The sequence below is a fragment of the Balaenoptera borealis genome (assembly GCF_965194805.1).
Source record: "Balaenoptera borealis genome assembly, chromosome: 5".
NCBI lineage: Eukaryota > Metazoa > Chordata > Mammalia > Artiodactyla > Balaenopteridae > Balaenoptera > Balaenoptera borealis.
Window position 1 is genome coordinate 70,061,835 of NC_138862.1, and position 16,756 is coordinate 70,078,590.

General features: G+C 43.6%; 1 protein-coding gene across 12 annotated transcripts in view; it reads left to right on the forward strand.

Annotated features, from left to right (window-relative positions):
* LOC309628841 (kalirin) overlaps positions 1-16,756 on the forward strand; it is a gene marked incomplete at its 3' end in the record, with an annotated part of 315,688 nt that overhangs the window by 43,313 nt on the left and 255,619 nt on the right. For 9 of the 12 annotated variants that reach the window (XM_082392257.1, XM_082392259.1, XM_082392254.1 and 6 more), the window contains exons 7-11: positions 3,328-3,546; positions 6,564-6,713; positions 9,035-9,149; positions 11,965-12,080; positions 12,562-12,684. In XM_082392257.1, the coding sequence (XP_082248383.1) occupies positions 3,328-3,546; positions 6,564-6,713; positions 9,035-9,149; positions 11,965-12,080; positions 12,562-12,684 (723 nt within the window). The remainder of the gene's footprint in view (positions 1-3,327; positions 3,547-6,563; positions 6,714-9,034; positions 9,150-11,964; positions 12,081-12,561; positions 12,685-16,756) is intronic. The other 3 variants (XM_082392269.1, XM_082392258.1, XM_082392260.1) reach the window with 1 other exon arrangement.

A 16,756-nucleotide genomic window follows, 5' to 3' on the forward strand; every position in this document is an offset into this window, starting at 1 on the left:
GACACACTGGATTTTAAAATCCATTTTTATTTGAAATCCTCTTATGCATTTTAAGCATAAGCATTATGACAGAAACAGTAGTTAAAACTGGATAATAAATTCAGTTGATTTGGTTCGGTTTTCTTCCATGTCCTTCTACTAAATATGAACATCCTTGATAATCCATGTCTCAAAGATACAGCGCTCAATAGGATTAGCTAATAGTAGAAATAAATACAAAATAATGACTCAAGCTTTAGCAAAGCAGAGATTATGTCATATGCATAAGAGTTTATCATTTAGGTAATTAAAGGGAAGAAGGGGCTCCCAGGACTATTAGATAATAATAAGTTTCAGAATAAGGAAGAGGATTTGTTACACAGCATAAATTATAGGAAAACAAAAGTTACTCCTCTGTCTCCTCCATTCTTAGAGAAAATATATAATAACAAATTTATGATGACAATTATATGCTGGTTTCATATTTTGAGGAGAAGCCAAATAGTTATCAGAATCACTAATGTTCACTTGGTGAACCTTTCCTCTGAATGAGAAACTGTAGATACTGTTCTAATTGCTAGAGATGAAATGATATGGTGTGATATGGTGGAAGGGACATAGATTTGGGAATAGGTCAAACCTGAATCTGGTTTCATCACTTCCTTGGATGTACATTTTTGGGCAAGTCCCTTAACCGGCATGAGTCTCAGTTTCTTAATCTGTGAAGTGGGAATAATAATATCCACCTTGGAGTAGTGTTATGAGAACTAGGGAAAAAATGCATAAGTACAGTTCCTAGCACAAAATATATAACTGGTTAAATGACAGCTATTAAAGTGATTTTTTTTAAAACAGTCCTTGCCTTGAGAGTTTCAGTGTCTTAAGTAAGGAAAATCAGCCAAGCGTTAGATGAGTGATATAGGTATTCAGAAGAGGGTAGTTTTTAGTAAGTCTCAGGCTGTCCAAAAAGGCCTCTTTGAAGGAGGTTGGATCTGAACTGAGTCTCCAAGGGAGACTGGATCATAGATGAGGAGAGTCTAAGAGGTGTTCCTTAAAGGCAGGGAGAATGAAGATGGCAAAGGCAAGTTTGTTTTCATATGATCTTTGTAAGGAAGTAGTACATGATAATGAAGTATTTGGGACCACAGTGTGAGGGGCTTTTAATAACATCCTCTAAAGTTTGGACTTGATTTCATAGCAGTGGGTGAACCATTGCAGGCATTTGAATTGAGAGATGGAAGTGATGTTTAGAGCATAAAATTAGGGTTTTAGCACTGGAAAGGATGTTAGAATTCTCTTAACTGAAGCACTTCCTGTTACAGAGACTCTGTCAGAAATGTAAGGGACGGGTTCGATGGGTTAGAAATGGAAGGCAGGAAAAGGCTAGTTAGGTGACCACCACAGAGGCCTGGGTATGAAGTGGTGAGAGCTGGACTGGGACTCAGGCTGAGGAGCAGCAGGCAAGGATGATGACAAGACTGTGACCCTAGATGGCCGTGAGGAGGGCACCGTCCACAGGATGCTGGACTGCCATGGGAAGACGGTTTCAGAGGGAGGAGGAGTTTAGGTTTAGGTGCGGAACTTGAGCAGACATCTGGGAGGAAGGTGGAGGCTCTGATTGGGCAGGAAAGCCATTCTCATTCCTTGGCAAGGGTTCCTTTTCTCTCTGGGAAGATATTTCACTTCTACTGAGAATGCATCTTTGTAAGTGACTAACATGGGACAGGCAGCTAGATCATCCGAATCAGTGCTACCGACCTAGGTGAGAGGTGTGACAGGCAGCTCACCCTCACATCCAAAGACCATTAAAGATGAGGCTCAGATATCAGTCGAGAAATATAGATTGGAGAGTCATTTACAAAGAGGAAATGATAGAAGCCAAGGGAAAGGATGAGAACTCTATAGACGTGAACCAAAACCAAGAATGGACCTTGGGGTACCTCTACATTTAGGAGGCAGGAAAAGAAAATGGTACCAATAGGTAAAACAGAGAAAGAAACCAAGGATTTTTAGTGGATCATTTCTACTCGTTAGTTTATTTTTCTAGCTTCATGCAGCAATTAGGGACCCAGATGCTAATGTGGTCATCAGGACTGAAGGCCGACTCAGTGGCAAAGCGAGGGAATAAAGGAGTCTAGGCTGCTGGAGGAGGTCGTGCTTACATAGCTAACACTGAGGACAGATTCAGGCGGGGAGGGAGGGCAACCAGGAGGTGGTTGATAGACTCTGTAGACAGGCTGCCATCTGGAATGACCATGAAGGGGGAGGCAGAGGTGAGAAGAGGGGGAGGTTGTACTCACACACAGGAGTGCTGGTGGATTCGCTCTGGGGAACTGTCCCAACACTGCAGCCCAAGAAGGACAGAAATCATTCTGGAGTGAGGTGCTGGGCTTCTAGCTGCTCTTTTCCACTGCCAGCTAAGCTCTACTTGCCTGAAAGTGCAAAGGCCAAATTAGTACTATGCCATTGGGTTGAAATGATTCCAACAGCTGAGTTGGGATAATATTAGCTCTTTGAAGTCGTATGGCTCATCCACATCAGTCCTTTATTTTAATAAATTATAATCCCATTTGGCTCTCTCCCTGCCACCCAGTTCTCCAGCCTGTTCTCCCCACCCCCTACAGTTAAAGTGAACTCAGAGAATGACACTTACCCTGAATAAGAAACAAACCTTCTACAATATAGATTATCCTAAAGGCAAACATAAATAAGGTAGTAATGTGGGATGATGTGTTAAGCTGAATTATCTACCGTGCTGCTCTTTTCCCTTGGTAACTAAGAGATGGTGTGAGATGCTACTCTTCTACTTTATTAACCTGCCAAATGTCTTCCTTCTACTAGAACCTTTTTAAAACTGATCATTCATGTTTAAAATGATTGCATTGTTGGTTGAGATTTGTGTTACATGGGGATATTTTTTATGGGCTATGTTTATTTGATCTGCAGAATGGGACTACAGCAGTAACCTCCTTTGAAAATGCATGATGAATAATTTTATGATTAGATTTGAAAAGGAAATTTAACTAATGTATGAATCAATCAGGAAGCAGATTTATACACAACTGCGTTTCTCTAGCACAGAAACTGAAATGTCTTTAAAATGCAGAGTGATGCAAGTAAAGAGAAAGGAGTGGGGGTAGGAGTTAGGGACCTGAACGATTAGTTAATGAAATTGTTTGATATTCTTTTTAAAAATGTGCTTAAAAAACAATGATGACAACATGTTTGAATCAGTCATTTAAAGCTCTTTAACTTTTCTGCATCTTTCCACTCACGCCTCACTCCACCCCCTCCCATACCACGCCTGGGTCGTTCCCACGGACCTCTCTCTCCTCCCCTTGTGCCCAGTCCCTCTTTCATGCCACTTCCTTGCAGAAGACACACCAGAGTGCCCTGCAGGTACAGCAGAAAGCTGAGGCGCTGCTCCAGGCTGGCCACTACGACGCGGACGCCATCCGGGAATGTGCTGAGAAGGTGGCCCTCCACTGGCAGCAGCTTATGCTGAAGATGGAAGACCGGCTGAAACTGGTCAACGCCTCAGTGGCCTTTTACAAAACTTCCGAGCAGGTGAGGGAAAGGGCTGTGGAATGTGTGGGGCTGAGACTGACGGAGGACTGTTTCCTGCCTCACACTGCAAATCTGCAGGATCTACCTCAGCAAGAAGCCACTCCTCTCAGTACTAGCCTTTGAGAGTAGAAGAATGATTTGTGGAAACACCACGGTTTGCTTCCTTATGATCCTTTCCATTAGAGGAGTGGACTGTGTGATTTGTTTCTTACAGATTTCTCAACCTCACAGGATTTCGGTGTTGAAGTAGAAACTGGGTAGGTGTAGGCTGAGTGCCAAGTTTGAGTGGTGTACCAGTTAGCTCTTGCCACAATAATGCTGTGTAACAGATCACCCCACAACCCCGCGGTATAAAACAATAAGCACATATTTTTTGCTTAAGTATCCGGTGTTCAGCTGATCTTGGCTGAGCTTGGTAGAACTAGGCTCCAAGCTGCAGGTTGGGTCTGAATCTGTTCCTATATTTCTCCTCCTTCTTGACCGGCAGCTACCTGAGGCATATTTATGGTGAAAAGCAGGAGTGCAAGAACCCAAAATCTACTGTGCAAGTGCATTTCAAGTCTGCTTGTGTCACATGCATGGCAGTATATGCCTCCTGTGAAGGTTGGGAGAGGAGAGTGACAATTTACTGAACACAGTCTAATTTACCACAATCAGGCACTATGCACTGCTTGAAAAACATACAGCTCTTTCATTCATGGGGTTCCCAGTCTCATAAGGAAACACAGCTTTCTGTCATTGGAGAACTGTGAGCCTAACTGCTAGGATGGTGCAGCTGTGGGAGAAAAGGTAGGAGATCCCTACAGCAGGGCCGTAAAAATGCAAACCCATTACTAGTACATCTGTACAGCAATATGTGCAAGGGCTAAGAGGATTTTTAAATGATTTGGGTGCTGTTAGGGGACTCTTTTCATGAAACAGAGGTTTAAGACAGGAGTAATTTTATTCAGTATAAAATAATTTCCTCATTCAAATCACTCCCTGGTAGAAATATAGAAACATTCTCCTCTGGGTGACTTACAGGGACCATGGGAAAGTCTATCTCAGAGCAAACGTAACATGCCTGTCAGAGGACCCTGCAGCCAGTATTTATCTTCAAACCTTCTCTCAGTCCTCCTTTCAGTGTTTCAGAGAGATGATGCCTTTGATGGCCTCGGAAGTGGGAGCAGCAAACTAATGAGATAAAGAGCTTCTCCAGTTGATCTGTAAATTCAGCACATCCCAATCACACCCCAGCAAGCTTTTTTTTTTTTTAATAGAAATCGATAGGCTGATTCTAAGATTTACGTGGAAATGCAAAGAGACTAAAATAGCCAAAACAGTCTTGAAAAGGAAGAACAAAGTTGAAGGAGTTACACTACCTGATTTTAAGACTTACCCTAAAGCTGCAGTGGTCAAGACAGAATGGTATTGGTGTAAGAATAGACACAACTGAACAGAGTAGAGGTTCCAGAAGTAGACCCACATATATACAGTCAGTTGATTTTTGAGAAAGCAATTCAATAAGTAAAGTCTTTTTAACAAATGGTGCTAGACAACTGCATATCCATATGAAAAAAATGAGGCTTAACCCCTGTCTAATATCATATACAGATTTTAATTTGAGATGGTTCAAGATGCTGAAGGGGACAAAGCACTAGATTGAGTCAGGAAGTTTGACCCTGAACTGACCTTACCAAAGGTCACTTTATCTCTCTAGATTTCTGTTTCTTCACCTATTAAATTAAAGGACTTATGCTGGATACTCTTTCCATTTCCTCTAGCTCCCAAATTGATTGGTTTTAAGTCCAATACTGTCATGGGACAGGTGTCAAGTACTTGTTTTCTTAAAGTTTTTGTGTGTGTATAATCTGTTTTCTCTCAAGACGTGAGCCTCCTGCATGTTTTCAGGCCTTGCAACAAGAGAGGTGTGTGGTGCTAAAGAAACCAGCTGGAGTTCAGGGATAGCCCTCCTCACGACACGGGAAGCATGTTGGCTATGGGGGTGTTCTGCCCGGGACATCTTTCAGCTTATTTTTCAGCTCAGTTCATAACTCAAAAGGCATCTTATCCAATGCCATGTCCTTCACCAAAAGAGATGGCCTTTCTCAGACAGAGGAGGCCAAGGGTAGTTAGAGCTGCTCTCCCCTGCTGCCACAGACTATTGAAGGAAAGTATAGGAATGAGTTTCTATTTTCTGCATCCTTCCTTAAGCCCTGACACTAGGCTGCCCTGGGTCTCCTACTGATGCGCTCAACCTAACTTTCCCTCTAAGCCCCATTTGAAATGCTTTTGGTCTTTTGAGTTCCTCTATAAGGTCACTTAGAGCATGGCTTCTCAGCATTTTTAGAACTGAAAAACCATCTTAGCTATCTTTTAGGTCAACCCAAATTTGTTATCCCTCTGAAGGAAATGTGCATTTTATAATAGCTGGCCTGGAGATGTCATTGCCTTATAGTAGTACCTTGAAACACTTTTGCTGGAATATTTTTCCCCAGGGAGGGAAAAGGTAACATTCATTTATGGCCCATAAGTCACACAACATAGGCAACTTCCTCCTTTACCTCTACTTGAGGCTACTTCCTGTAGGGCAAGGACAGATAGTTGGGCAACCCGGTTATCTTCTTCAAACCTCTTTCTCCTGTTCTACCTAATTCATAGACGTATCATAAGGTTATAGCAATATAATATATAAAAACACTTTGAAACCCCCCAAATTACTAGTCTCTCTTCCTTTCTTGCTCTGCATACTATCCCTAGGTGATGTCATCAACCCCCATAGCTTCAGCCTTCAACCATCAGAAGATAATTCCAAAATCCATATCTCGGTAGTCATCTGTCTCCCAAGCTCCAGACGCTGGATTCTCACTGCCTCCTGGACTTCTCTTAGATGTCTCAGGGGCACTGTGCACCTAAGTCTACAAATTAGATTTTGAATGAAAAATGTCACTTCTGTAGGGGTCTCTTAGCTAAAGGTCCTCATAAAATAGGACCTTTAAATGATTAATTTACTAAGTTTTTCCTCCATGATTCATTAGGTCTGTAGTGTCCTGGAGAGCTTAGAGCAAGAATACCGGAGAGATGAGGACTGGTGTGGTGGACGAGATAAATTGGGGCCAGCAGCAGAGATCGACCACGTCATTCCACTCATCAGTAAACATTTGGAACAAAAGGAGGCCTTTCTTAAGGTCAGAGCACATTGTCATCCAAGGTCTGGGACTTTAGCCTTGTTTTTGATCTGCTGTCTCATTCTCCCCATCGCCTCCACCTCCTCCTCCTTTCTGTCTCTGTCTCTCTGTCTCTCTCTCTCTCACTGCTTCATGTGGGCTTCCCATACCCCTCTGTTTTCTAAATTCTTATCTAAAGGGGGCATTTGTAGAGGGGATATTGGCTGGTTAATTTGAAAAGTTGAAAGGTTACACTTCAAACATTCTTTATTTCTCTCGGCACTTTTTCGTATAATTAGGCAATTAGGATGCTTCATTTCTACTGGTGCCATGTACAAATATCCTGATATCCCATTGATGTTAACTGAGAAAAACACCTACTTTCATTTTGTTATGTTTTATCTATAAAAATATTTTAATTGAAATATATAAGCCTAGATAGAAAACTATTAAAATACATCTTTTATAAATGGATGATGCAAAATTTAGGGCAAGAGTTAAAGAAATACATTTAGACATCTTATTTATTTATCCGTCTAACGATTACCAATTACCAATGAATGTAACACTGTTTATTGTGCTGTATGAAGAGAGAGATACCTTATTTTGTTTGTTTTGGTTTTAAAAGAGCCTTAGCTTCCCAGAGAGGAAGCACAGTCCTGCTCTGAACAGCTTTCAGCTGGTGTGGGAAGTTCTCCTAAGCCTCTTTCCTCCTGCCTTTGATCTTCTCTCTGACAGAGCCTTCAGTGTTAAAACTTATCTAAAGGCTCCATTTTCTCTCAAATTCCCTGCTTTCATGTTCTGCTTCCTTTCAGGTTTCTGAAAGCACAAAAGAGAATTTTTATACCCTGACATGTTGCCACTGATTTTCTACAGTTCTGTAATTAACTGCCTTTCTTTTATTAGGGATTTTCTCTACTTGACCACCTCTTTAAGTTTTATTTTTATTCTTTTTTAAAGATGACCTCTCCCTGCCCTTCTCCCATCTATCTGGTATCTGTACCCGCATTTGATCCGAACTCTTAGTAATCAGCTCTTACTAATAAGATTAAATAGAAATTCTTCCATACAGGGCTTAAGATGATTTTAAAAGTCTTCCCTATGACAAAACGAAGTTTAAAACAAAACGATTTATGTAGGGCATGCCAGATATTTTAAATAGAAGTGTAAAGGTATGTCTTCATAAAATTAAATGTTTCTTTTGAAGAAGGAAAAAAGAAAATGTTCTGATGTTTTCCATATGTGCCTAAAACCATAGTTGAAAAACTCCTTATTGTTGTGGGAATTACAAGCCCAATGGACAGAAGATCGAGCTCTCCATGTGCATACATTAGTTGATCTATTTTGGATTCCTTAGCTTTGGACCACTGTCCAGCTGTTAAATTCATGGGCCTCAGAGTGGAAGGACCCACTAGCAGTCTTTTACCACAGCTCCCAGAAGCCATTGTTGGGAATGCAACATTTGAAATAATTTTTTTACCATATGATTTGTAGAATCAGATGCTAAGTATAAAGACGTTTAAAAGTTAACAGTTTTGCCTAGAGATAATTTAATTCTGAAAACTGTGGATTGAAAATTAATGGACTAGCATGTATTACCTCTACCATCAGGAAAAATACTGCTTTTTAAAGAAATTCAGAAAATCTCTTGTCTTGAGAGAAACTAGAAGTACTCTGTCAGTAGACCTAGATTCTAGCCCTGACTTGCTTCATGACTCCTGCCCTTGCTGGGCCTGGATTGGGTACAATAGCATGGGACAGACCTGTCCTCTCTGCTACCCACCACTCTTGTGAGTCTTAAGGGCGTGGTACAATGGCTCTTACCCCTTTACATGACTGATATTTCCCAGCAATAGGATCTTTATTCGTCTTATTGAGGCAGGGGTGGGTTTGATGAACAAATACGTTTCTAAAATGTGAGTAATTTAGATTTGGAACATACGGTTAATAGGTTTGATCACTAAATTTGCTTTCTCAAGTCTAAATTAAGCTAACGTTGAAGTGGCTTACGCCACCGGTCATATACGAGGCATTCTGGTGGCAGAGGGAAACCAACCTGAGAGTCACTCTCAGGTGGCCACGCTGAATCAACACGTAGTAGTCAAAGGGTGGCTGATTTCTGGTTTTGTCTGTGATGGAAAGGGGAGAGGCACAGGGAGCTTTTCTTTACTCGACAAAAGAGTGAGCGAGTCTCCTGCACTGGAACTGGAGTATTCCCCAGGGCTCTGCTCACCCAGAGCCCCAGAAGCCTCATCACCAGCACCCCTTCTCCAGTGTCTTAGATCACGTGCCCCTACCAGACTGGGACTTATGTGTGGGGCTTCACACCTTCTCTCTCTCAGGCCTGCACCCTGGCACGGCGGAACGCTGAGGTCTTTCTCAAGTACATCCACAGGAACAATGTCAGCATGCCCAGTGCCGCCAGCCACACCCGAGGACCCGAGCAGCAAGTGAAAGGTCAGTGCAAGCCCTGCCAGCCTCGAGCCACTTCAGCCGCGTGGACAAGAAGTACCTGGGTACCTGGTCTTCATGTGACCTGGTTCTCCTCCTTGGATAAGAAAAAGTGTGATGTGGGATGGTGTGGGTGGTGGCGATTCAACATACATCAAGATTTGGAATGGAAAAATGACTATAAAATTTCCCCAGAGCTTTTGCATTTATCTTAAGAGTTTAGAACAACGCTAGTAGAATTTTCTGAAATGACAGATGATCTCTATGTATCTACACTGTGCAGTACATGGCCACTAGTCAACCCCAGAGACCAAAGCTAGGGAGGGAAGTGACACTGATTTGGAGTGAGGAGTGGGGACAGGCTTGGCGAGCTGCAGAGCAGACAGAGGGAAGCTCTGACCTCCTCTGGGAAGGGCCTCTCTCCTGCTCAAGGAACTCAGGAGGTGCGAAGATCAGAGGCCACTGGGAAGAATTAAACTTAGTAATCAGAGATCCCTACAGAGAAGAGGGAAGCAACATTCCTTTTCCAGATGTGCCACCCTGTTTGCAGCCGAGGGGCCCTGTGGGTGGCTCGCATTATGTCACCTTCCCCTTCCTGCAGATTTTTCAAAGCCTGTGTTCTGATGTCCAAGTGCAGGTGGCAGCTTGGGTGAGGCCAGCTGCCTGCTGAGAGCGCACACGCCCCGCCCCCGCCCCAATGTGCCGAGAGTGGCAGCCCCCCAGGGTGAGCAGGATCTGCCGCACCTTCGTGGGCGCCAGGGCAGGGTTTGCCCAAAGGAAAGTTTACCCGATGGGGCACAAATGAAACCTGAAACTCATTAGGATTTTCGCCTGAGCTGGATTGATTCTCTCAGCCACCACAGACGGACCTCAGTGAACAAAACTCTGACTAGGAGACAAAAAGGGTAAAGGAAACACAGGTTCTCACTGTCTTTGCCCAGTTGAAGCTTCCACCTGAGCAGGGACCTACAGTCTCTCCTATAGCCATTTCCTTTCCACCTGCTGCCTGGACCCAAAGCCAGTGCCACTTATTTTAAGTTTTTGTTACAGGAGCAATTATTGCTGCATAACAACCCCTGAAATTCAGTGGCCTACAACTATAAGCATTTATCATTCAATGACTGTGTTGGCTTGGGGACCAGCTGCCTTGGCTGGGCTCAGTGATGCGGTTCTGCTTGAGGCTGCAGGTCTGGCTGGCTTGGCCCCTTCACTGCAGGGTGGGTTCTTGTCTGCTCCATGTGGATTAATTCTGGGACTTTGGTTGAAGGGGCAGCGGTTACCCAGGAGAACTTCTTATAGAGGTGATGGCAGAGGTTTAAGGGGCAAGCTCAAGTGCACAAGCACACTTCAAGCCCCTACTTGTGTCCTATCTATTAACAGCCCCATTTGCCAAAGAAAGTCATGTGACTGAGCCTGAGTTCGGGGGTGAGGAAGTACACTTTGTCTCTTTGGGGAGGAACTAAAAAGCTACATAATAAGGGCAGAGATATAGGGAGAGGTGAATAATAGGGACCATAAAAGCTCTCAGCCTAAGAGAGGAGAGGCAGATTCTGTCCTTAGAGAGCCAAACTTCCATAGGGCACTAGAAGTGCACAAAATCAACAAAAACTTCTAAGTACAAGCACTGCAATTTGGGCTGTGCTTTTTTTGTAGAGCACAATAACTTGTGGTTTACAGCCCCAGTAACTCAGGAGACCAAGGTGGCTAAAGACCCAGGCTCTTAAGTCAAATAGCTCTACCCCTTTATCTGACTGACCCTGGTTGAGTTTCCTATCCTCTCCAAGCCTCAGTTTCTTCATCTGTAAAATGGAGATAATAGTGGTCCATGCATCCTGAGGTACTGTGAAAATACATACCTGCCACATAGTGAGTACTGAGTAAGTGTTAACTTTCCATAGCATCATTATTGTGTATTTTATTAGTATCTAATATAGTTAGCAGGAAGCAGGAGGCAAACAATACAAAATAAATTTGATTGCTTCAAGCTTAGAACATACTATTAGACACTTCAGAAGTCCATCCACATAACCAGCTGCTTCTGGAACAACAGGAGAAGTAGAGAGAGGGAGGGACATGACATGGACGAACAGCTCCCACGGCCACCGTGGTGCCCCATGCCTTGTACACATCCTCACACTCACCTTCATTAGAGATGACGTGAGAACAGCTTTTAGCTTTTCTTATGATCGGTCCCAACCAGCATGGAAGTTTGGGCCTAGAGACATGATTCTGTGATGACATGATTCCAACATAGCTTCCCTAGGCCCATAATTCAGAGGTTTTAAAATTGAGGTTGTGCTGTTGAAGTGCTAAGTGCACAGCCCCTTGTATGGGACAGAGCTTGTGGCAAGTGACACGGCTATCCATGCGGTTACCCCAGTCCTCACGCCGGTCCCCTCTGGCCCTCTCCTAGGACCCCTCGAGAGTGGCTGGTGTTCCTGTCAAGTCCGTTCACTCTCCGCAGGCTCCCAGGCGCCGGTTGTGTTAGCTATTATTTTCAGCACCGATAATTCCCAAGGTCTCTTATCATCAAGGACTAGCTTTGGCGTGAAGAGGATCAGAGTCACTTTTAAGTCACCCTGGGGACATCCTCTTCCCCCCTTCATTGATGGAACCTCATCAACAGGCCTCCCCCAGTCTCCCTGATCTCTGGGAAATCCTCTCTGGACCACACTTTTGCTCCCTTGCTTCTGGTGCTGGATCAGTCCGATGGGGAGACTTGAAGGTCTCAGTTACCTGGCACCTGGGAGCAGGGCTGAAGCAGCCGGTCAGATTTGCTCAGGACCTTCCTGTGACCAGCGCCTGTCTCTCTGCTCTGCAGCCATCCTGAGTGAGCTCTTACAGAGGGAGAACCGTGTCCTGCACTTCTGGACCTTGAAGAAGCGGCGGTTAGACCAGTGCCAGCAATACGTGGTGTTTGAGCGAAGCGCCAAGCAGGTATGTTCAGAGCTTTCCCTGGCGTTGCCTCAGTTCTGGGGACCATACAGAGGCCTAGATGACCAAGACTTGGGACAGTTCTGAAGAGGGTCATAGGAGCAGGCAGAGTAGAGGTGGGAGGTGGGGATGAAAAGAAGAAAGCATCTTTGCGCTGACCAGCCATTCAGCCTTCACCAGGCACTCTGTTGGGAGGAGACGCTGGGGGCAGATTGCTCTAACTCATAGATGACACTGGGCCTGGCCTAGAAGAGTCCGCAGTCTAATGGACAAGACACTCTCTTTGCTGGTGGGTTGTTCCAGGTCTAACAGGGGAGGGCTCTTTCATAAAATCAACTTCCAAGCTACATACTGATTGAATCGTGCCAGCATTTCCTAGGTCCATCATGCTGTCCCAAACCACAAACCTTCACATCAGAGCATGGCATGTTTTCCTACTAACAGCTGGCTTTTGGGGCACTGAATGGGTTGTTTCCTCCTACAGGCGCTAGACTGGATCCAAGAAACAGGTGAATATTACCTCTCAACACATACCTCCACGGGGGAGACTGCAGAGGAGACTCAGGAGCTGCTGAAGGAATATGGGGAGTTCAGGGTGCCTGCCAAGGTAGGAAGCATCCCGGAGCCCTCCCCTTCCACCCAGTGCTCCCCAATCTGGCCAATTTCACATTGCGGGAGGGAGAACAGCCTCTGTACACAGAAATGCTCGACTGCAGAGGCAAGGTGGGGGGACACACAGGTAGGATCGTCTCCTTTGAGACCTGAACGTCCAAAGAGATGCAGCTGTTGGTAGAGCCTCTGTACACAGGAACTCAACTCCTATACGCTGTGCTTCCAAATGGCAGTCATCTTCGTGCTCCAGATTCTGGAATCTGCTGTATTCTTTCAGACCAAATAAGGCAAAGGAATGTATTCATGTGAAATGCACATCGTGTGGGAATATCAGCCACATATTCTTGAAATTTGAATGGCTTGGGAAGTCCACCTTTTGGGAAAGGCCAGCGGCTATGGGTGGGTTCACAAAGCAGGTTCCGGAGCTGACTACTTCCCTCTGGCCTCGCCCTGCAAATGAGCCAGGCTGAGGTCTCTGGGGAGCAAAACATGCACTGGTGCACGTACCACACACCCTCACACCCCCATTCGCACCAAGGTGGAGAATGAAAATAATATAATAGAAGGAAATCTCACTTTCATCTGTTTTCCCAGCCAGGATTTGATCTGAGGACCCTTGGCTTTGAGTGAAAGCTGATGTCTCAGTTCCCTCTTTGTAGCATCCTTGTCCCTCACACTGGGCTCCCTGCCATGGAGGACCATCCTTGGCATCACTTCCACATAGGGCAGATGCTATTCCCAGGATGAGAGGAGCTTTTGTGAGAGTCGGGGGTGGGGAACATATTAATGCCTACCTTATCCAGAGATCCCTCTGACACTGCAGCAAATTTCTCTCTAATCTGCTGCAACAAAATTAGGCCCTTAGCCTCCTTCCTGAGCTGGTATTTCAGAAGTGGTTATCCACTTTGTGAATCCTGCACTCTGAACTCTTGATAGTGGGGAGCCTTCCCCCTGCACACTTGTGAGCTTTTGGGCCTTTTCACCCAATGTGAAAAACTGTCATTTCAGATAAGAGATTCATTTCAATACCAGCTAGAGCAGACAGTGCCCAGGAGGTGGCAGACTCACAGAACCCTTTTCAAATCCAAATGAAAATAGGTTTGAATTACCCACTTTGCACCTATCTGCCCCTCTCCAAATAGTGTCAACAACGAACCACTAAGAGGCTGAATAGTATCAGATCCACTGGTGATCCTACTCACGTAGAATGGATCACAGCAGATACCCAGAACTTCCTAGGATCAGAGTCTGTCCATCACCAAAGTGGAAATGTGGAGAGTCATTCAGTCAAATTTAATTCATCCTTCCTTTACAATCTTCCTGTCTTTCTCTTTTCTATTCACATTGTTGTCACCCTAATTGGGTTCCATGCTTTTGGCCTTTCCTTCCTTCCAACCCATCCTGCCCTTCATTGGCGTTCATCTTTAAAACACTACTTTGGTCAGATTACCACCTAGCTCAAGAGCTTTAATGATTCTGCAGTGCCTTTAGGCAACACTCAACAATGTCTACAACTGTGCCACCTTACCACTGCCACTGTATCTTCAGTTAATGTGTTTATGCAGATTTTATGCTCCAGCTGAATGCATATTATTTTCTTACCCTCCAAGAGATACATCATTTATTTTCTTGCCTCTGTATCTTTTCTATACTATTTCCCTGCCTAGAATATCCTTCCCTTCCATCTAGTTTGTACTTTTTAAGAAGACCCCGCCTTCCCACTTCAGTGCCTCCTCCTCTGTGTCCCTGCCTACAAGCCGGATACAATCGGCCTATCCCTGCACTGCAGACATTGTCTGTGCAGCCCTTAAGGCACCTGGCCTGGACCGTCCTGTCCTCCGCAGTGTTACCTCCTGTATGAGCCTGCAAGATCCCAAAGGACAAGAACCATGCTTCATTCACGTGCCTAACTATATCTTATGCATTGAAGGGAGGCTACAGATATTTGAGAACATAAGAGAAAAAGAAGTTTGGGTAGATTTCAACAACGCTTCCTCCCCAAACCTCTATTTAATATGATTCTTTTACTTTGACTCTCTCTCTGTTCTCTCTTCCTCTTAACTATTTCTCTTAATGGGATTTCATCCTCCCATCTATCATTTCCAAGTTTCAGGGCTATTTGTTATGGGAATATCTACAAGATAACGAATCCAGCTGGGGACCTTCTGATGAAAGGCAGTAGCCTCGGCCCCACCACAGTCCCACTTACCAGAAGCAAACCTCTTTTAACCAGCCATCTTTGGTTTTAATCTTTATAACCAATAAAGTGAATTTGAAATGGAAACCAAATTGACCTTAAACCACACGACAGTAAGTATGGTGGCCCTCATGATTGAACAGAGCAATAGAGTATACTGAGTATATTGATTTACTATACTCTGTTCCGAAGAAACAGATCAAGTAGAAGAAACACTGAATATAAAAAGGTACTTTCTATGTAGCAATACACAAATGTGAGAATAAAAATAAGATAAAGAGAATTTGGATGAGGATAAGATTTTCTTGTTGTGGTGTGCTGTGGACAATCCAGTTAGAAGAATGCAAATGCTATTTTCCTATTGTAGGTTTCAAAATTTATAAGGAGTCAAGATACATGGTGATAGGAAAGCTTAATCATCTTGACATCTGGAAGAACTCTATTTCTTCTAATAGCAAAACTCTTTAGATTCTTCTGTTTTCCATTTTTTACAATTCAGTAGTTTTTCGTACGTTCACAAGGTTGTGCAGCCTTCGCCACTATCTAGTTCCGGAACATATCATCCCTCCCCAAAATAAACCCCGTACACATCAGCAGTCACTCCCCTTTTCCCCTCCCCTCAGCCCCTGGCAACCACTAATCTACTTTCTATCTCTATGAGTTTGCCTGTTCTGGACACTTCATGTAAACGGAATCATGGAATCATATAATATGTGGTCTTTTATGTCTGGCTTCTTTCACTTAGAGTGTTTTCAAGATTCATCCATGTTGTAGCAGTACTTCATCGGTACTTCATTCCTTTCTGTGACTGGATAATACTCCACTGTATGGATAAACCACATTTTGTTATACATTCATCAGTTGATGGACATTTGGATTGTTTCCAGTTTTGGGCTACTGTGAATAATGTTGCTGTGAACATTTGTGTACAAGTTTTGGTGTGAACATATGTTTTCAGTTCTCTTAGGTATATACCTGAGAGTGGAATGGCTGGGTCAGGTGGCGACTCTATATTTAACTTTTTGAGGAAATGCCAAACTGTTTCCCAAAGTGCATACACCATTTTCCATTTCCACCAGCGGTGTATATGAGTTCTGACTTCTCTACATCCTCTCCAACACTGGTTATCGTCTGTCTTTTTATATAACCATGCTAGCGGGTGTGAAGTGGTATCTCATTGTGGTTTTTATTTACATTTCTCAATGGGTAATGATGTTGAGAAAACGCTTTTCTAAACTGATAATTTTATCTCTGAAAGTAAAAGAAGCTATGAGATAAACTGGACTAGATTCTTCTCAACAAAAGAGAATTAAGTGATAATGAAAGTGACTGGAGCTTTAGCTGAACTAAATTATGTCTTTGAATTCAGACAGCCAGGAAAGGGGACACTGGGCTTGTCAGAGAGGCGCTTTCAACGAGAAAAGTAGAATCTAAACAGTTCAGATGAAAGATGGGCATGTTTCTGTTTCTGAGACTCTTAAGGGGAATGAACATAGCTCACATGTGATAGACATTTTTGCAAGGTTTAGTTTTTCATATTTAACAACAAACTCTTTCTCCTGTGGGATGAATATGAAGATACATCTCAAGGAATGGTATTCCCACTCAGGGAGCACAATAATTCCATACCCCCAAAGAATATATCAGTAAGTACAAGGCAGATCAACAATGAAAGGCCAATTGGATGCTTATAATTAGATTATGAGAATATATCAAGAAGGCTAAATTTTAAAGACTTGTCAGATTTTCAAGAGATACCAAAAGGGCTTTTTATAAACTGTATTCGGAGTAAGGTGCTCTGATTAGGGGAAGATGATATAATATTAACTGATCAAAAGAAGGAAGGAAGAGAAAAAATAAGAAAAATAGA